Source organism: Mastigoproctus giganteus, chromosome 11 (genome assembly GCF_048544385.1).
Source record: "Mastigoproctus giganteus isolate SK-2022 chromosome 11, ASM4854438v1, whole genome shotgun sequence".
Taxonomy (NCBI): domain Eukaryota; kingdom Metazoa; phylum Arthropoda; class Arachnida; order Uropygi; family Thelyphonidae; genus Mastigoproctus; species Mastigoproctus giganteus.
In genome coordinates, this window is record NC_143585.1 from 26,768,491 (window position 1) to 26,791,125 (window position 22,635).

Here is a 22,635-nt window from a genome sequence, read left to right on the forward strand (position 1 = left end):
TTTTTCCTAGACTGAGTTACTGTTAGTATGTAATCAAACTGACTTAAAGGATGTCAGTTTGATTAAAATACAAAAGCTCAGCTTTCAACTATTTTCAAATCAACTTTCTGAAAGTGTGAAAATCACTGGAATAAATGCATCACCTCAGAAGGATACTATTATAAGGAACACTTATTCCCTTGTATAAGGCAATGGTCAGGCCACACCTTGAGTACTGTATACAGGTTTGGAGGCCTCATTTTAAGAAGAATGTAGAGCTGTTGGAACGGGTACAGAGAAGGGCAACAAGATTAGTGAACAGAACAAAGGGTTGCTCTAATGAAGAAAGGCTTAAGTTTTGCCAATTATAGTGTCTAGAGACTAGACCTGTGAGGTGATCTGATTGAGGTGTATAAAGCCTTGAATGGTTTGAGCATGCTCAATGCGGATGGGATTCTTCCTCTTGCTCAGAATAATCGCCCGAGAAGGCATAAATTCACATTGAAAGACGGTTGTAGGATAGATTGCAGAAGTTTGCCTTTAGCCAGCGGGTGGTTTATTGCTGGAACAAACTTCCATCTGTCACTGTAGAAGTTGATGGCTTAAATAGATTCAAGGCAGAACTGGACAAATATTTGAAGCGAGGGGATGGGTGAAATGGTTTTTTTTTTTTTGGCTGGATGCTATATAAGCTTGCTTTCTTGCATCATGTGCCCTTGCTAATGCTATTTTGAAGAGGATTGAGTTGCTTACTCTATAAATATGCTTATTGTCTCTATATTTTAAGAGTCCTGATATTTTTTGAGAAGGCCTTGTTGTTATACCCATAGCAGTCAAAAGCCCACATTTCTTCTAACTTCTGAAAAATTTCAAATGTTTAAGATCAACTGTTACAGAGATATTTAGCTAAGAAATGTGTATTTCTTTACACTTACTGTTTTCAGTATTTATTAACAATATTAGTGATGGCATATCCAACTTATTCTCTGTGTTTGCAGATTATACAAAGATTGGCAGAGTGGTTAATCACAGGAATCAATGTAGTGCTGCAACAAAACCTAAAAAAATTGTGCAGATGGGCTAATTGACAGTTGAGGTTTGGCAGTAATCCCACCAATTGGGTCTATACCCAATATGGTATAGAATGAATGCGACAAACAGGTAATTATATATGAACACGAAATTCTCAGAACAGTGAAAACAGAATGATAGGGCAATTCGTGGGTTTCTGCCAATGATATGTAGGAATTTTGCCAGCAGGGAGGACAAGGAAGTGATTATCCTATTGTATAAGGAAATAGGCTGCATTTTGATTACTACATACAGGTTTGGAAGTCTCATTTTAGGAAGGATGTGGATTTGTTGGATACCCAGAAGAGTAACAAGATTAGTCTGGAGTACAAAAGAGTACTCTTATCAAGAAAGATATCAGCTCTGCAAATTGCAGCATTTGGAAATTAGACACCTGTGAGAAGTGGAAATGTTTTAAGGCTTTAAATGGATTAAATAAACCAAAAAGGATGGTTGCAGGATAGACGTGTGAAAATCCACTTTCATCCAGAAAGAAATTGAATGATTGTTGGAGCAAATTGGGTGTTGCTGTAGAAGTGGGTAGTTTGAATAAATTTAAAGGAGGATTAGAAAAATTAGCATTAGCAAAGGCATAAAATGCAAGAAAGCAAACTTATGCAGCATTAATTAGTAGATAGGATGGACAGATGAGGTGGGCAGGTTTTTTTTTTGTTGATTATGTTGTATAAGCTTGCTTCCTTGCATCATTTGTCACTACTAATATTATATAACTAACAGTAAAAATTCTAATTGGATCTGAATCTAAACTTTTCCGAATGGTAAGCAGTAAATCCACTATGCTGTCATGGAGAATTGTTAAACTCATTAAAATATGCATTTGCAATGTTCACACAAATTTCAAAAAAAATTTTTTTTGCTTATTTTTGCAGAAACAATTTTGTCTAAAAATGTCACAAGGAAATATTTTTTTGTAGCTGTAAAAAAGTATATTTAATATAACTCAATACAAGGCTCAAGGCTAATCTAATGAAAATGAGCTGAGCTTATGTGTGAATGAACTTGGCCAGAATTATGCAGGCAAGCACAATAATTGCTCAAGCTTAATTCTCATAGACTAATGCATATACTGCACCAATATTCATAAATATATATTGGTAAAAGAAAGATGAAGGGCATTTCAATTCATAAACAGCAGTATCAAATAACATAAAAGTATTCCTGGAGAATAAGCGCCCACTAAAGCTCAAGAACTGGTAAACACAAATATTTTCATTATCAGTTGCTCTACATCAGCAAATTCCAAAATGTATGTCCAAAGAATAAAGTGACACATCAGGGTTTGGTACGGATACATTTGCTTAGCAGGGTTACAAATGACAGCATCACCATTACAAATCAAAGTCATCAGTGGAAACTCCACCAATAAACAAAATAAAATTTGCACTGATATGAAAAGCCTTACTACCCTTATTTATTTATTTTTTTTTAATACAGGACATAACCACTTCTGGAGAATTTATGAATTGCTGTAAGATACCAAGAGCTGTTTGCAAAAGACAAAAAAAAAAAAAAAAAAAAAGTGCAGAGATCTGAACAAGCGAGGTGATTCCCCACCCCCACATAATTGCATGTACCATACAGTGCAAATGAACACAACCATACTGTGAAAAGGCGTAAAACTGTTGTTGCTCTGTGACGTCTGTGAGTGTTTGGACAACTTGAACAGAAGCTGAAGGGTTGTAGGTTTATTTCAGATGACAAAGTAAAAGATATAAATAAAACCTGTGGCACAGTAAGATAATTGTATTAATGTAGTGTTCCATTACACATCTTATCTCACTTTCATTTGCTTTGTCCTTTTAATCATATCATGCATTGAAAATTTAAACCTGCTGCTTGATGTGACCAATGCTAGATTTATGATATTTTGTCGCTCTGGTGCACATATTTTTAGAAGCCCTAAAAATAAGGCTGCTGGCTAGATGTGACCAATGCTGGATTTTAGGTATTTTGTGGCCCTTGGGTACATATTTTTAGAAGCTATAAAAATGGATCGGCGGACACGGTCGAACACACCTGGAATTTCTTTGAAAGTAGTAGCAGAGGCACAAGGGGCCCTTGGACTAACAGTAAGTGCATTTTTCCGATGACTCTGTAATGACTGTGCCATTGCACCCCAGTAAATATGAACCTGGATGTGACTCTCAGTCACCACCCCTGTAAAATTTGCTGTGGGTTGCTGTTTGGATACATACACTTGCAAACATACTTTTCTTGCAAAGACCATATTTTTATAAGTTACTTGCATTCATTCAGTCATCTTAGTAAGCAGAATTATACTTTGTGGCATATTCATGTGCTGTTCTTATCTGTTTTTTAATTTCAATGAACTTTTGAAGTTATCCAATTTCAACTTGTTTATGAAGGCAGGTCTGATTTTTAATAAATGTTTAGGACTGTTCATATGAAAATCAACACCACAGCAGAGTTAGTCAATCTTTGGCAAAGGTTGCATGGTTATCCCCCCACCTTTCCCTTAAAAACTGAAATATTTAATACAGCAAGACAGGAAAACTGACCATAGAATACACAATGTTTACAGATTAAATACAGGCAACTCTCAGTTTATGAATGAGTTCTGTTCCAAGACGTTTGTTATGCGTTTTGTTCATTATGTGTATCTTGCATTCCTGAGCTTTTATGATATGTAGACAGTAATTAGTGGCAAACATTTATTTGACATAATATTAACAATGGAATACGAGATGGATGCATTTCATGATGTTACAACAGATGCTCGAAGGTTCCACCATGAGACGCAATGCATGATTGACACCAACGCAGCATGGATTGGCAGACACGGTCGAACACACCTGGAGTTTCTTTGACAGTAGCAGCAATACAGACGAGTCTCACCACGAGATCCATTTCTGTCTCCACAGGCGATTCACACACGATAGATTTGAGGACCCCCCCACATAAAGAAATCAAGACTCGATAAATCAGGTGAGCATGGGAGCCAGGCAACGGGTCCACCACGGCCAATCCATCGACGCCCAAAACGCCTGTTCAAATGGTCACGAACACACCTTCCATAATGGGCAGGAACCCTGTCATGTTCAAACCAAATACTGCATCTCACATTTGCTGGAACATCATCAAGTAACCCTGGTAGAACTTGTTCAAGAAAGATCCGATATTTAGCAGAGTTCATGTGGGATGGTAACAGGTATGGGCCGACTAAGCAGTCACCGACCATACCTGCTCACACATTTATTGCGATGCGATGTTGTGCCGCATGGGTGCGCATACCATGTGGGTTGTCATGAGCCCACACATGAGCATTGTGCTGATTGAATAAGCCTTCCTGAGTGAAATAAGCCTCATCCATGACCAAAACATAGGCTGGAAAATTCAAGTCTTGAACACTGCACACAAGCCACACATGCAGGATGATCTTGGGGGAGCAGTAACTGACACCTTTGGAGATGAAAGGGGTGTAAGGAATCGTCGTGCCAGACACGCTGTACACTGCAATGAGATACTTCTAAGGCAGAGGCAATGGTATGTGTGCTGGTAGTAGGATTATTCTGGACGGCATTCAACACACTTTCTTCCATAGCGGGAGTTCGCGTCAAACATGGTCTGCCTGCACTACTCCTGTTAGCTCTAAATGACCCATAATCGCACAAATTTTGATGTAACGTGCAAACAATGGTCCGGTACATGTCTGTCTGGGAAGCATTCTCCATAAATTCGTTGAGCGGCTCGTCCATTGCCCTCTGCTAATCCATACACTAGGTGCATGTCTGCCAGCTCACAGTTCGTATATCGATGCATGATCTTTGTGCAGCGACTACTGCTTGAATGAGTAAACCAGAAATTTTTCCCTCTCGCGAACTGATGAACAGCGCCGTCTACCGACTTACGGTGACATTTCCTATGCGATTCACATTCCTTTAGATGTTACCTACCTCCCCTAAACGTTTGTACCAATATTTTTGAGACGCCCTGTATGTTTGGAATTTTGTTTTATAAGGAACTCTATCTATTGGTGACTTTAAGAAATTTTGAATGAATTGTGACGTTCGTTATAGCGAATGTTCGTAAACCAAGGGTTGCCTGTACATTGATGTGTTTGCCTTAGTTGCTCTACCACAGAAACAACCAAACAACTACTTTGTTTGTTTGTTTTAAATCATAAATGCAGTTCTCAATGCAGCCATGTAATTTGACTAGATATGTTTTTATTTTATTTTCTAAAGACATATTGAAGTGCAGTTGAGTGTGGTTAATAGATCTCAAGCATGAAAAAGTCATTACTGTTTGATTCTTATTTTGGAAGTCACTTTAAAATAATTTTGTTTTTAATAATTTAAACTACAATAAATGAGAACTAAATTTATTTACCTTTTGGAATTACTTTATCAGTGTCTCCTATCACGTGGAGACTGCATACTGTTATAGGTCTGACATAGAACTGTTCGTGGCAGGTAGATAGGCTCTTGAAACCAGCAATCAGTATTACAAAATTAAAGGAATAGGTGAACTCTTAAAAAAAAAAAAAAAAAAAATAGTGAACAAAAATGATTCTTACATAAAATAGAAAAAAACAAACAAACCAGTTTATTAATTAGATACTATACAGAAATCAGCTTTAGAAAAGATGATTTACTTCAATATCAAGCACTATAAAAAATTTAAAAAAAAAAGGATCAAATCAAATTTTTATTTATTCTGTCCATAGAAAAGCATGCTTTTTACCATTAGATTCTTTCATGCCACAAAGAAGTGCTACCATTGCTGCTCCTTGACTAAATCCAAGTACACCATCAAATGGACCCTAATGATAAAAGTGTAAAAGACAAAGTTATTATCGTCTAAATGAAGCATAAGACTAAACAAATAGAAAGCAACAGAGGTTCACTTTAACTGAAAATTTTTTTCATATGTATAACATTTAAATTCTTACAGTTTTCTGTATTGTATTTTAAACATTTTATTCTAAGAAAAGTAATTATAAAAGGTTGTTTTTAATTATTTTAATTAGATCATAGTTAAAAAAGTAGAAATTAGATCACAGTGTTTGAAATAGTCAGGTTTCTGCCATTTCTCTGATATTTGAAATTTAGAATTGATTTCACACAAAATTAACTTGATGTTATTAATTATGACTGCTATATGATAACCTGTATTACTTTACCTAGTTATTATATGGATATATCTAATTGAAAGTGAACCCAGTGCAATACAACAAAATTTTATTAAAAACTAATATGAGATTTAAAACTGTTAAGAGGGTGCTCTGGCTCTGCACCTTGGGTTTACACTCTTTTTACTATGTTTGATGTGACTCTATGAAGACTATATTCATCAGCTGTTTTTAATGTTTTGCGTTAGAAAACCACTGATGCGTGCATTCATTCCATGCACTTCAAGCATATAGATGAACTGTCAAACAATTTTCTGGTACATCACAGCAGTCACTGCCTCATAGAAATTCAGCTATAATCCCACATGAGATGGAACACTACTTATTGTGAATATAAAGATCTCTCTAATATTGTGTAAGGATAATACTTACACATTTTATTATTCTAGCTATTGATAAGACTGTCTAAACGAAATCAGACTTCTGAGAAAAACAGATTGTCCAGTACATTTATGCCTAGATAAGTGAAATGGTGAAACTTAGCTTCTTTATTTTGTCATTTGAGCTTATGCACTCTGTGAACTTGAATAAGCATGCATCTTCAACTTTTTTGTACTCCAATTTTTTATTTGAAAAATTGTACTCCAATTTTTTATTTTTTTGTCCTCTCCTTTTTTCCATTATATATATGAGATCAGCATTTTTACTGTTTTGGCGGGCGCCTCCATAGCCAGGTAGGCAGGAGCAGCAGTGCATAGCACACACTTCTTGATTAGACTGGGGTTCGAGCCCGTGACCACCAAATACGGAGGATGCAGAAAGGTCAGGGAATGACCACCGCATATCCCGGAGCAATATGGCCTTAGTTGCTAATGCTCCTAAAAACCAAAAATAACAAAAACTGTTTTGGCATGAAATTTTTACGGCTGGATGCCCTTCCTGACGCCAACCCTCACCCTTTATCCAGGCTGGGGATATGTGGTGGTCATTCCCTGACTTTCCGCATCCTCTGTATTTGGTGGTCACGGGCTCGAACCCCACCCTAATCAGGAGTGTGCTATGCACTGCTGCTCCTGCCCACCTGGCTACAGAGGCACCTTTTTGTGTACTCCAATACAACCCATATTTGTTGTTAAAGCTTCAACAGAGATTTTACATGAGATCTCAAAGCACTTCCTCAACTTCCTGCAGTTTATCTTCTGTTAAAACCACTAACTTGCAGTTATGTTCATAGTCGTTATGCTCATAGTCTCTATCTAAACTACCTGTTTAGATATTTATTACTGAATTATTATTTTATTTATTAGTACTTAGCCTTACAAAAATGACTGAATGCAAAATAAACATACCTTCTTTGGGAAAACCCATTTGTATTGTGCCATTAATATATGCTGTAATATTCATCAAATACGTTTCTGTCACAATGTTGTTGTTGTTGTTGTTTTGGTTTTTAGGAGCATTAGCAACTAAGGCCATATTGCTCCGGGAATATGCGGTGGTCATTCCCTGACCTTTCCGCATCCTCCGTATTTGGTGGTGACGGGCTCGAACCCCGGTCTAATCAAGAAGCGTGCGCTACGCACTGCTGCTCCTTCCCACCTGGCTACGGAGGCGCCTATGTCACAATGAAACTGTCTTCTACCACCTATCTAAAAATCTCACTCCATATCCACTGACATGTGCTTTGTGGTCATAGTTACCTAAGTACCCACCATTCCTTAATGAGTTGTACAATAAGTGGAGAATCCTATGAACAACCTTGAAAAATCTGAATCAGTAAAACATTTTTACACACACAAAAAAATATGGATCCATTTATCTGCTGGAATGCACTAGAACCTTTCTCCTAACTTAATAATAATAATTAATGTAAGTGATAACCAGGACTGGCTTAAGGAATGTACTGAAGGTGCAACATGCACAGACACCAGAAGCACAGGACAGCTAAAGTGTTAATAGGTCACTTTGATGTGTTTAATATTTGGCAAGGCGCCAAAAACGCATGTGCGCCCACATATACACCAAAATGAAACCTCAAGCCAAGCTAGCACAATGATATGCCAACCCATAGCATATCATTGGTGATAATAATATGCTATGGGTAAATTGACAATTTTTCATTTTGCTGAATTACGTAGTATTGAAAACTTTTGCATTCCAGGACTTTTTTTAATGGGGAAAGAGAGAGAGAGAAAAAAAAAACCACCAATATATAGCAGTAACATGAACAAAAAAAGTCAGAAATGATTAATACTCTTACATTAAATATGGAAATGTTATATATATATATACAAAAAGATAAATCTTTTTGTATATATATATATTACATATACAAAAAAAAAAATAATAATAAAACTGACATAATATGTTCACACATTTGTCACAAAATTTTGAAAGTCCCAACAAGTACGATTATTATTATTTATTTTTTTCAGGTAGTCTGAAATAAAAGACTGTTCACAGAAAAGGTTCAATTTTCTGCATTTTATTTTTATAGCCAGCATAATCTGCTACACGATCATGGAAGATTATGCTCTCTCAAAAATAAAGTAAATGGCACTTTGCTTGCATAGCATCCAAATCATTACTTCTGCTTTTAACAACCAAAAAAATAGTTTTGTCCTCTTAGCTCCTCATGTTGCCAGCATACTTCACATACTTAATATAGTTATCCTCTCGAACTGTAATTTTAACACCTGTCACCCACTTCGAAAGGTTTGAATTTGAGTCCCATTATACATCAGAGGAATTCTGAAAAGGCTTTATCAATCAGAACTGAGCTTGCCACTCAGAAGTAAAGGACCCTCTATAAAAGAGAAAATAGAATCCACCCTTCTCCTCTCATGAGCTGTTTTTTCCTACTGTATTAGGAATAACACACATGCAGAAGAGCAAAACAGGCAATAGAAGGCCACTGCAACAAGCCTAAATCTTTCTAGGACAGTCTGGACACTATGACAAGATCATGGACCCTTTGTATTCAGGGAGGAGGATTATGATTAGAACTTATTTTTCTCTTTCCCTCAACATGCACTATATTAATGTCATACTGCAGCAAATTACAAACCCAGTTCCAATTTTTATCACTGAAAAATAGATGCTATCACAGCAGTAGATACATACCATATTTCCCCATGTATAAGACGCATCTTAATTTTGGGCCCCGAAATTTGAAAAAAAAATGTATTACATAAAGTTATTGAACTCAAGTTTTATTCATCATAAAATTCATACAACTCCTTGTATGAATTTTATGATGAATAAAATCAGACACAGACGTCATCAGACACAGATGAGGACAAGCTGTAAACAGCTTGTCCTCATCTGCGTCCGATGACGAATCACTGTCTTCATATATTGCCTCATCCTCAGTTCCATCTATGGCATTTGAAATGCCGCACTTCTTAAACGACTTGACAACGATCTCAATCTTGATATCCCAGGATCTTTTCACCCAGGTACAAACTTCTCCTATAGTTGGTTTCTTCACTCTTCCTGCTGGTGTCAAATTGTTCCCAGAGACTTCATCCATTGGTTCCATTCGTCTCTCATGGCAGCTTTGAAGGGTTTGTTAAGGCTGACATCAAGTGGTTGGAGCTGGAATGTCAAGCCTCCAGATATGACGGCAAGTTTTGTTTTTTGCTCTGCAGCAATCTTTGTGTTTTTTGTTATGTGTGCCCTGAACTGATCAAGCACCAATAGGGCAGGTTTGCATAAGAGCCCACCTGGTCTCCTGCTCCAAACTTTCTCAAACCAGATCTTCATCCCAACCTGATCCATCCAACCCTTGTCATGAACGTGGACTATCACTCTTCGAGGAATGTCTTCTTTTGGCATTGTTTTGCATTTGAAAATCAGCATAGGAGGCAGCTTGGTTCCGTCGGCACAACAAGCTAGAACAACTGTATAATGGCTCTTTTCATGTCCCCTTGTCTTCACAGTTACAGTTTTCACACCCTTCTTATCAACAGTTCTGTTACTTGGGACATCAAATTGAAGGGGACTTCGTCCATATTTGCAATCTGTCCCAACTCAAACTGATGTGTCTTCCGACATTGAATGACAAAACAATGAAATTCAAGGACTTTCTGCTCACAGCTTTCAGGCATCTTTTGGGCAAGTCTGGTGCATGTACGCATGCTTAGTCCATTCTGTTTCATGAACCTAAAGCACCAATTGTGTCCTCCTTTGAAATCAGTAACTTCTTTTTCATCAGCAATTCTTCTTGCCTCATGCTGAACCATCTTTGTGGACACAGGAATTCCAATTACCCTTTGCTCTTCAATCCATATCTTCAATTCCCTCTCTAAATCAGGCCATTTTGCTGACTTGCCTCTCATGGCCTTCTTTTGCCGTGGCGTTTTCAGTAGGGTTTCTTCTTCCTGTAGCCAGTCTTGGATTGTTTTCTCAGTTGGAGGAGGACCAAACTTATGTTCAGCAGCACGATTTCTATTCACTTTTGAAAACTGGATCACTTTTAACTTGAATTCAGCACTGTACGAAAATCTTTTCTTAGCCATTTCTGGGCAGAACGTGGCAAAATGTAACCTAATATACCGGTAACAAGTGCGAAACAATGAGCGCAAAGACATCAAGCGCGAAAAAGCGGGAAATGCAAGTAAAAAAAATCTACAACCACTGTATGACACACACCCAGTTTTTAGACCCCAAATTTTTCGAAAAAAAAAGTGTGTCTTATACATGGGGAAATATGGTATTTAACACTTAATGTTTCTTCATTTTGTCATTTAATATAACTGTAATCTCACAAGCACAAAAAATCCGATGTGAGCTAGCTATAACATATGCTTTGTATGAAAGATAAATAGATGTGAGCTTCAAAGTTACAATTAGACATCTCTGAATTTGTACATATCAATAAAAATATACTGATTCTAACTTCAGTATTTGGAGATCTGTATCAACATACGTCATATTTGAAAAACACACAAGTGAAATAAAATAAAAGTATAACCTTCAATAGACCCATAAAAGGTAAAAATTTTCTATAAACTTTATAGATAATTCATGAAAGTTGAGAGGTATGCACACCTATAACCTACTTAGAACAAAAAAAAAAAAAAAAAACAGCATTTTTATAAAATGCCACAGTACTCATATCCAGTAGTGCTGCGTTCCTATGTGCTGCCAGTAAGCAAAATAAAATTTTCTACCCTAAACATTGAATACTGATAAGTGTTAACTAATCAGAAAACAATATGGAGAAAATTTCGGCACCCTCTTGAACTGCTGCCCATTCGTGACGCTTACTTTGCCTACCCACTTGCGGTGGCCCTGCTCATATAATATACATATTTAAAAATTAGAAATTATTACTCATTTTTAGCTATTAACTGGCTTAATATACATTCATCATTATTTTTTAAAAGTTATGGTTAAGATTTACAATTTCCAAGTCTCGATGAATATATTCAGAAATAGAGATTTTTTTTTTTTTTTTTTCATTTCTTTGTTATGATATAGAAGCTGCAATAAGTGAGCCCCTAATGTAAAACAACAGTTATTATGAACTTACATTATTTTTAAAAGTTTCTTCTATAACATTCACTGAATTTTCCAGGCCAACAGATACATTGCTTTGCTCCAGAGGGTCAAAAGAATTATCTTCTTTAGAAAACCACCATCCTCGTTCTGCAATAATTTTAAAATTAAATAAATTGAAGTTGAAAGAAAACCTGGGACTCTTTAATTTATAAAGTTTTGTGGTAAATTTAAATTAGATGGAGCAGTAGTAGCCAAAGTATCATTAGGACACAGAGAGAGAACATACACTGCAATCTGATTTCCTCTATAATTATTAAACTACTTAGTTTAATATTTATTTAAAGCATACATGACTACTCTTAAAGAGTATTCAGATACCAATAGTTTTCAAAATAATGGGTTTATTCAGAAACTGCATAACTTGTAAACCCATCTTTGACCTTAACAAAAGTTTTGATCCTTCTGGCCAATTCTAATTGGTAGGTAGCTAACATTTTGCTCCACTCCTCCTCCAAAGCAGACATTTTGAATGTTGCTCTTCCAATTTTTCTCAGAGATGCCTTGAAAGATTTGGGTCACTGTGCGGGCCAGGCCATTTCTACATCTCTTCAAACCATGAGAAGTGACACCACATCATAATACCTACTCCTCCAAACCTCACTGTTGCGATGATGTGGTCTAGTAAATAGTGTTCTCGAGCATTTTCCAGAACCACACTTGATTATGACCTCGCATCAATGGAACAATCAATGCACCACAGGATTTACAATCATTTCATCAGCACTTTACAGGACTTCTCTCCATTGTTTCAGGGTCCAAGAATAATGGAGCTTACAACATTCCAAATGAATGTTGTTAGCCCCATTTGTGTTCACTAGCATTAGTGGACAAACTGCTTATATTAACGAACTTAGAGCTACTGACATGTGGATTCCTGACCATAATGTTTGCAGAGAGTGAGAGAGAGCCAGTGGGATAAGGTATCCATTCTCTTTGGAATTTGCTGAACTTCTCTTTAACATTCTTGCCTACTTCATTATTTCTTGATTGTTGTCTCATTATTCTAATAGTATTGGCTACAACTGACTGGAAGATTCAGATTTCAGCTGGATACAGTTAACAAATAACTGATAAAGCATCAGGTTCCTTGGACCCACTTTTCTAATCAATGGAGGAAGGGGGATCCAAATACTTTTGAGAGTATAGTGCAGATAACATTTAAGCATAAGGAGCAATGTCACTGTACACACACACACACACACACACACACACACACACACACACACACACACACACACACACACACACACACACACGAGTATATACAAGATTATAATAGGAAATCTGAATTAAATCTGACACATTACATTTGCCTAAGATATTACGATCTGTTTAAGAAACTATATTAGGACAACATGTAATAACTAGTTACTATCTGTAAAGAATGTCTGAAAATTGTTTATGACAAGAATTCAAATTAGCAGAAACACATATAGGGCAATTAGGAACTGCGTGCCATAAACTGTAGAGTGAATTTCTGACAAAAAAAGAAATTAAATAATCTTAAGTTTTTTCAAAAATGATAAGTTTACGATGTCACTTTTCAAGAAGTCAAAAAAAGGATGCAAATACAATATAATTACACTGAAACATAGTAAACAGTATAAAACACAAATTACAAGCAATATGAATTCAAAAATTTGTTGCACCAGTCTGGGAGCTTTATTGCCACACTTTATTATTAACAAACACGAAATGCCTATTGATATACAGGGTACTGCTTCTAGCATTTAGTCTGTGGAAAGATGGTGCAGGTTTCAGCAAAAAAATTACATGGTGTGATAATGCTATTATTATTTGCAATAAATGTTGAATGTGACCACTGCTTGCAGAAACACACACATTGCCGTGCTACTCATCAATCAAGGTTTGTACATGGTCCAAAATGTGTGGCATGTTTCTGACATCCAGAATATGCTGCAAAAGTTCCTAATGAGTACTTACTTCCATCATGCTCTTCATGTCTTTGACATAACCCCACAGATAAAAATAAACAGGATACAAATTTGGCGATTGGGCAGGACATTTCACTGGAACACAGCCACCACAACCCATCCAGCATCCTAGGATGATAATTATTTAGGAAGCATCATACAGACTGGGTGGAGTGTGCATGTGCAAGCACTATCACACATGTACAATCGTTGTATTAATCAGAGCAATATGCATTAGGGGAAAGTTACATGGTTGAGCAGAAGCAATGAAGAATGTCATCATACAAAGACTTCATCCAGACTTGCTAAGATGATCCTAATTTCCTCTACTGTATTGTCACTGGAGTGAGTGTTGGGTGTTTAAGTATGACCCAGAGGCAAAGCATCAGACCATGCAGTAGACTTCAAAATCCTCACCAAGGTCCAAAAAAAAGCTTCATTTAAAAAGTTCAGGATCAGGACGATGCTGATCATGTTTTCCAACAAATGGTGTGATTCACAAGGAATTTGTACCTGAAGGGGAGAGAGTTGATGCTGCTGCAGCATTCTATGTACAGGTGCTTCAAAGACTATTTAAGTGTGTTTCCCGGCTGGTTCTTGTTGCATGACAATGCCTTCACCCAATCTGCACTTGTTGTTAAGACATTTCTGATGAAACATGGTACTGTACAAATCAATCATCCACCCTACTCTCCTGATCTAGCACCAAAAGACTTCTTCCTGTTTCCCAAGATGAAAACTGTCCTCAAAGGAAAGAGATTTCAGGATGTTGAGGATAAAAATGCATTCAGTTCATACACTCACATCAAAACTGCATTAAATTGTGACACCCTTTATAATAACTTCTCATAATTCTAAATGTCAACCTTAGATGTCAAAATATGAAATATTCTAATATGAAAATTATACTTTCAAATGTATGTCAAAATGTTGTCTATATAATATTGGTATAGATACACCATAGTTTACCCATAAATTTAAACTACATATATAGTGTAAAAGGTATCATTTTAATTGTATCTCATATTGTGGCTGCCTTCACATCGAGATACCAGGTATTGCACCACTCTGAATAAGTAACACTTGTCTTCTCTACTAGAGAAGCATTACTTATTCAAAGTAGTGCAATACCTGATATCTCGTTGTGAAGGCAGCCACAATATGAGATACAATTAAAACGATGCCTTTTACACTATATATGTAGTTTAAATTTATGGGTAAACTATGGTGTATCTATACCAATATTATATAGTTAATTATTTAAAACCATTATATAATTATGCCTTGTGCATTTCATCTTTAAAAGTCAAAATGTTGTATAGAATCTTTCAGGGTGAACATCCCATGGACTATGTAACCCTTTGCTCGTGGGGTCTGTTTCACACCTTCGAATGTATCCCACACCCTTCTAGCCAAAGGCTGTTCCAGAGGTGTCTCGTCAATGGAGAAATAAACTGACAAAATAAATAAAAAAGAAAAACTTAATCACAGAAATGAACATAATCTCTTTGGACACTGCTAACTCTTTTCAGAAACTTTTAGAACAGTGTAATAAGTGCATTTTTTTTTTTTTTTTTTTTGTTAGTTGTTGGCACATCAACTTCTGTGACCATAATGCACCTCCCAAAGTTTTTGCATTTTAGTCTGATCCAAGCCTGAGGCAGGATTCGAACCCGCGACCTTTGGGTTGCCAGGCAGGCACTTTACCTACCTGGCTAGCCCGGTCGGCAAGAAGTGCATTCAATCAGGTAGTGATTACTTTGAATAAAAACAGAACCACTTTTGAGCTCCTTCACTTTGTGTTCTTTTTATTGCACTAGTCTGGAAGCTTTATTGCCACACTCTATAAGTGTATTAACACGTAATGCGAGGATTTGCTCAGATCCACCCCACCTTCCTACACTAAATGATGGAAGTGGTATTCTGTAAATCAAGAATCGTTTTTTAATCAGTTTTATATTTTGATTTTATATACTGATTGTGTCATATGTTACATACATGTGATATTTTACATACATATGACATGTACATAAAAAATATATGATAAAACGTAGGATACCAGAAGTGAAATCACAAAAGCTTTACCATTGTTGGTCCTTAAAACTGCATCCATTGCTGAAAAAAAAACCACAAAGAACATTTTTAATTTCTTTTATTGTCAGAAATCCACTGTAGAATTTATGATGCAATAAAGAATCACCCTATACCATATACATAGAAAATAGTTGAATGAAAAGTCAATAAAATTACCAAATTTATATAACTCACTACCATCTTGAAGAGTGCTTCAAACTGATAGTGTCAACATCATATCTGTGAAATAATAGATATTTACTACCTAAGCACTACGTGGTAAAATATGCAACGACATATAGTAACATTCTAAACTACACCCCCAGGGGCTCATATCTAGTGAGTATGGGCTTGGCACACCCAGGGCCCTGAGCTGGATATCATCATTCTTCTCTTTCTTGGTGATTCCCTTCTACTTCTCTCTCTCTCTCTCAGGGTATCTTGGGAAATTTTTTTTTTTTTTTTTTTTTTGGCTGGTGCAGCATAAGCCTCAGGCTTCCTTGCACTATATGGCTAGTAGTAATAATAATAATAATAATAATAATAATAATAATAATAAAGCTTTTGCTTTATTAAAAGAGGATTTTTATACAAAAAATCTCTTTTTGAATCAAATGAAAAATGCATTGATCTATTTTAATGTTTTATTACTTTCTGTTATAAATTTGAAAATCAGATAGCACAATAAAATATAGAAAAAAAAAGAAAAAGATAAATAATTCTATAGAAAACATGCAGAAATATATATATATATATACCTGGTCTAGGACAAGAGCCTTCTTGAAGATTTTCTGCATCAGGAATCATGTGTGGAGCATCAATAAATACTAAAAATAAAATCACCATCATGAGTTAAAAAAATATCATGAGTGATTAAAACAGATTAAGCTAACTTCTAAACAGAATAAGCATAATATGAAAAAATATATCTAGTTACTTAACAATTGAAAGATTTTGTGTTTTCATTTTCTAATAAACTTAAAATATCTCCAATATAAACTGCCTGAAGAAACATAGAAACATTGCCTTTAGCATGTTTCCCTGAAATGAAATTTAATGTCATATTGTGGGATTAACTCAAAATGGTTACCACCAATATCTCACATGTTCTGCCTATGCCAAAACTATAATATGCAGAGTTGTACATTTAAAAATTGTTCTTCGAGTCCCTCAATTTTTCAGCATAACCTCCCTCCCTCTCTCTCTCTCTCTCTCTCTCTCTCTCTCTCCCTCTCCCTCCCTCCCTCCTTCTTTTCCCCCCAAAGCACAAACAACAAGATAAAATCTATGAGCAATTAGACAGCAAAGGATGTCACTGGAGTTTCACTAATCTACTCAGAAATACCCATACGTAAAGATAATACAAAGTATTATCTTTATGTATGGGTGGGAGGGAGATTTCTTAAATGACATATATGTGTTTTTCTTAAGAGAGAGAGACAAATGCTAACTACGAGGTTCGGATAATTGTTTTATTATCATACTCATATTATCAAAAAAATAGATGGTCAGACAAGACTAGGAATTGATATTAACTGAAGTAAAATTTGACAGATTCATATTTTATTTACCAACTGATGGAAATTAGTAAAGTCAAATGTCTGCTGACCAGAAACCACATTACATTTTGCTTTTTCTGACTATAAATAGTTGCTAACAGCCTATTGCCTAGGTTTTAGTGTGTAATGTTGGCATTGCATCCTTTTGTCTGGTATCAGAAGTGATATTACGAAAACTTTACTATTACACCAATTTTGAAAAAACTCCAAAGAACATTTTCATTTCATTTTATTTCAATTCTGCTTGCCAACACGGATCACTATCATTCGAAATCAATAAGAAATGTAGACTCGAATGTGCTTTCCAAGAAACATCTCTCATGAAAAGGTGGACACTTGATTCTTCCCAGACTCACTGACTTATTATTGCCATGTGAACTGATTTGGTAACTGTTCAGATTTTGATAATTACTCTGAAGTGTTTTTTTTTCCAAATTCATTAACTCCAAGTTTTCACTGTATTCCCAATTTTGTTGAATAGGAGCTCAGTTATCACAAGATAACTGAGAGGAAAATATAAGAAAAATTGTCAAAGCTAAATATAAAAAAGGCACCAGGGTGAAGTGTGAATAGGATCTATCTAATTATATTAAGGAAGACAGCAAATGAGGTACGCAAACCCTTAACCTAATTACAGTAATACCCCGACTTATGCGAACTCGGAGTTACGCGGTTCTTGATTTTTTCGTTTGGTGTATATCTAAAATTAGCTTACTAGTGATTTGGAAGTCAAATCATAAAGCTTGGGTGACAGCTTCCGTTTTTGAGGACTGGTTTGGTCACCACTTCATATCCGAAGTCGCTGTTATTGTTGTTATTTGGTTTTTAGGAGCATTAGCAACTAAGGCCATATTGCTCAGGGATATGCGGTGGTCATTCCCTGACCTTTCCGCATCCTCCGTATTTGGTAGTGACGGGCTCGAACCCCGGTCTAATCAAGAAGCGTGTGCGATGCACTGCTGCTCCTTCTCACCTGGCTATGGAGGCGCCTAATCCAAAGTCGAACATTATTGCAAGTCTAAACAGATTCCATTTAAAGTGATGCTTCTTATTGAAAATGCACCCAGTCACCCTAATTAATTTCGACCCACGTGTGAAAGTTGTGTTTTTTTCCTCCAAACACAACCAGCTTACTTCAACTGATGGACCAGGGAGTCATCAAAACATTCAAGGCTTACTACACGAGGTGTTCGTTTGCACTCTGAATGAAGCTATGAGACAAAATAGTGAGATATCTGTTAAAGACTTTTGGAAACAATTCAATGGTTTAGATGCCGTAAGAATCATTGAAGAATCTTGGGATGAAATTCACAAAAAAAATATTGAATGGTCTCTGGAAGAAACTTTGTTCATTTTTTTTTTCAAAAACGAGACGAAAACAACACCAGAAACTGATCATGTCGCTCATGTGATAGAAGAAGTTGTTAATTTTGCCAGGCAATTAGATTTGGAAGTCAATGGTGATGATGTCAACTAGCTGTTGGATTCACATAGTCAGGAGCTGACAATGAATGAGCTCATAGAGATGTGTGAGCAAAATGTCACTGAAGTATCCGACACTTCCGACCCAGTTCCACCAGAAAAGCACATGACATTGCAAGTTTGACAGAAGGTCTCAGCTCAATTGAAAAGGGCTTAAAAATTTTAGAACACATAGACTCAAACGAAGAACGCGTTATATCTACAAAGCAAGGAATAAAAAAATTAATTTGCTACGAAGAAATTCTGCGTGAAAGAAAGAAGGCACTGTGTCGTCAGACGAATTTGTTAGATTTTATGAAGCCATCGACATCGAAATAACTTTTTTACATAACTCATTTATTTTTTAATACATATTTTGTATTAATATGTATAAATAACTACAATTTTATTAAATGTTTTTCTTCTAAACTAGTGTTTTTGTTAGTCCTTGGTCCCAATTAAACAAAATTTCTACATATTTATATGCAAAGTTCTACCCCGACTTACGCGAATTCGACTTAAGCGATTTTCGTCGGACCCACCTATCGCGTAACTTCGGGGTATTACTGTACATCTTTGGATTCGGGGCAGGTCTCTATGGCCTGGAGACGTGAAATTATAAAATGTTTTTGTTTATACTCTGGCATGACCACCAGGTCAGAAGAGTTTACAATAAATTATCAATACAAATATTAACCATATTTAGCAATCATGGGCTTGAATCCCGGTTCACTCAAAGAGCACATGCTACTGCACTCTCATTCCTGACCACTCGGTTACATCAAGCATAAATTATATTGTACTCAGAGCATGGATTTGTTAAGGGGTTATCTTGTCTGATAAATCTAATTGGTTACTATGATGCAATAACAAAGAAACTGCTCTTCATGGACTAATGTTACTTGTGGAGACCCTCAGGATTCAGTGCGGGGCCCATCATTGTTTTCAATATTTATTAATGATACTGATAAATGTATATCAAAGTTTGCAGATGATACAAAGGTTGGCGGGGTGGTTAATGACAATAAGTAATTGGGATTTTTTTTTTTTTTTGGCTGATAAGCTTGCTTTTTTTGGCATATTTTGCCACTACTAATACTAACTGCTGGAATGTTGTTGTTGTTTGTTTGGTTTTTAGGAGCATTAGCAACTAAGGCCATATTGCTCCGGGATATGCGGTGGTCATTCCCTGACCTTTCCGCATCCTCCGTATTTGGTGGTGACGGGCTCGAACTCCGGTCCAATCAAGAAGCGTGTGCTACGCACTGCTGCTCCTTCCCACCTGGCTACGGAGGTGCCTAACTGCTGGAATATATTACTACCTAATATCATAGAACTGATAGGTCTTTATGCAAATTTAAGGATGGATTAGCCTAGACAGAATCAAGTAAGTTTTTTTATTTGTTTTTATTTAAGGCTTGTGTTGAATAAGCCTGGATCCCTTGAACCAATTTGCTTTTATTAATATCAATACTAAGAAAAGTGAACAGTCTTAAAAAATTCAAATTAAATCAATATGTAATCACTGTGGCTCATAAGAATGTAACAGAGAATAAAGGTATTATGTTTCAGTCTCTATTGGCTCGGGTTAAGCCTACCTCTTTTAAATCTTGTGTATTTATTCAAAATCTGCATAAAAGCTATTTAATTCACCTTGCCATTCATTCTTGGAGAAATACTGTGCTAATCAATCAATTCCTTTGTTTATAACTCAACATTTACATCTGTTGGCCATGCACTGCTAACAACTCTTTATGGCTAGCAGTAGACAAAACTACCAATGCATGTGGTATGATTGTAGCAAATACAAATGTGGGAAATTTGTATGCCAAGGAAGTGGGTAATTCTTTAAGTGTGAAAATGTTAGAAAGAATGAAACATACTACAATAATTCCATTTGTGAATTATTGTAGCATGTTTATGTATGAATCTTAAACTTTTATGGTCTAAAAGTGGAAACGATGAAATGCTGTTCATGGCATTGATGCTACTCCATACATGGTGAAGGCAGCAAAATTAAGCTGGAAGTGATCCACCCAAACTGGACTGACTTATTTGGCTCATGCCCTAAATTATGCTGCAGAGGAAATAAAATATTCCCTGATATGAATAATTTGATTTCATCTATAAAAAAGGTTTTCCTGAAATTCTCTCTGTATGCAGAATGATATAAAATCTCACTGCTTGATACTGTTCTACCACCCTCAATCAAGTTCTGCTTCATTTCATCATAATTATATTGTTTGGATTGCAGCTGCTCAGAACACAATATGAAGTTCAAATACGAATCAAAGTACAGCTATCATTCACATTATTTTTCCTGTTTAGCCATTGATATCAAAATTCTTGAGATAAGTGATTATCCTTTATATGATTTTTTTAGTTTTGTGGACGGCATTCACAACAATCTACAATTTGCAACAAACCACTGTGGAACTAAACTGCAAGAAAAGATAGAGAAGTAATTTCTAACCCAGAATGTAGTGCCAATCACCAAGTATCTGCAGATCACCTGTGTAAATAATAATAAATACTGTCTGATCACATCTGTTGATATTTCAAAATCTTTCCCTGCTTAAAAGGTAATTCTCTCTCTCTCTCTGACACCTTAGAAAAAAATTGTTGTGTTATTGAAATGTCAGTATGTTCATTTTAGTTACCTTTGTAAAGATGATTAATTTTTATTGCAAAAATTAAACCATATTTTGACATTTAATGTATATTTAAATCCTCTCCCTTCATCATCACCTTCAGCACCATTTATGCATTGTTTAGAATATCATTTTAGCTATCTCTATAATAAAAAATAATAAAATTACTCATAAAATTATTCACAACAAAATTACTCCACACAGATGGCACACCAATTCTGAAAACATTGTATTAAGCCAAGAATTATATTAATATTATATTTAAAGAATTCAGAATGACAAGCATACCCTAATTCCACAAGCATGGTATTATGTGTCAAGTACATCGTGAATAACACAACATAAGTATTTTTTCAAAAATATTGTTTTACATACCAAAATCAATGGTATTTTTAAAAATTTTTCGGAAGGCACCTAGCTTTTCTTTAAAAAATTCTCCATCTTGTCTGAAAACAACAGGAAAAACTTTTTACTTTAAGGTACGAGAAAAGTAGTAAACAAGTTAATAATTATACATCAGAATTTTACACAATAGCATCAGTCATTTCTGATATCGATCAATATTTCATAATGAAAAGTTGAAGATTAAATAATAATTTATATTACACTTTATTCCAGTAAACTAGTAACCTTTTTTTAATGGTGACCACAAACAAGAAAGGTTGGAAGATTGGTGAAGCCAATAGTACCTAAATAATATTGATAGTAGTAGTATTGACAGTAGTATTAGTACTACTGATAACAGTATCTAAGTACTATTGATTATTAATGCTGCGTTGAGAATTGAAAAGACAGAAAAAACTTGATATTGGATTTTAGGTTTTGTAGAGTGTAACTTTCAGGAACTACATACAAAGAAAGACTGCAGAACAGAAATAGCAAGAATAAATGAAAAAGAACAACAAAAGTTGGTTTGGTGAGCAATGAATGGAAAGTGGCTAGATGTCGGCACTGTTTGAACTGGTTTAGAAAAGAGAGGCAGAATTACAGATGAGAAGTGCCCATGGAAATATATAACTAAAAATTATTCAGCAGAAATAACATCTGTGTGAAAGGGGCTTGTAAGGGAGGGAGCCATTAATTAATCTCCAGTAAATCTGAACTGGGATGCCACACACACCTTAAAGATATAACACAAAATTATGAAAAACTCCATTCAAACCAATAACCCTTTAGGTGTGCTATGAATTCTTAATTCAAAGGGTGCTTCATGTTAAAAAAAAAAAAGT

The 22,635-nt window shown here is 35.6% G+C and overlaps 1 protein-coding gene across 4 annotated transcripts in view; it reads right to left on the reverse strand.

The window, feature by feature from the left end:
* LOC150077824 (esterase OVCA2) overlaps positions 1-22,635 on the reverse strand; it is a 32,951-nt gene that overhangs the window by 3,240 nt on the left and 7,076 nt on the right. For all 4 annotated transcript variants that reach the window (XM_090384965.1, XM_090384964.1, XM_090384963.1 and 1 more), the window contains exons 4-8: positions 21,782-21,852; positions 16,494-16,562; positions 11,700-11,815; positions 5,776-5,854; positions 5,422-5,562 (exon numbers count right to left, since the gene is read on the reverse strand). In XM_090384965.1, the coding sequence (XP_090241091.1) occupies positions 5,422-5,562; positions 5,776-5,854; positions 11,700-11,815; positions 16,494-16,562; positions 21,782-21,852 (476 nt within the window). The remainder of the gene's footprint in view (positions 1-5,421; positions 5,563-5,775; positions 5,855-11,699; positions 11,816-16,493; positions 16,563-21,781; positions 21,853-22,635) is intronic.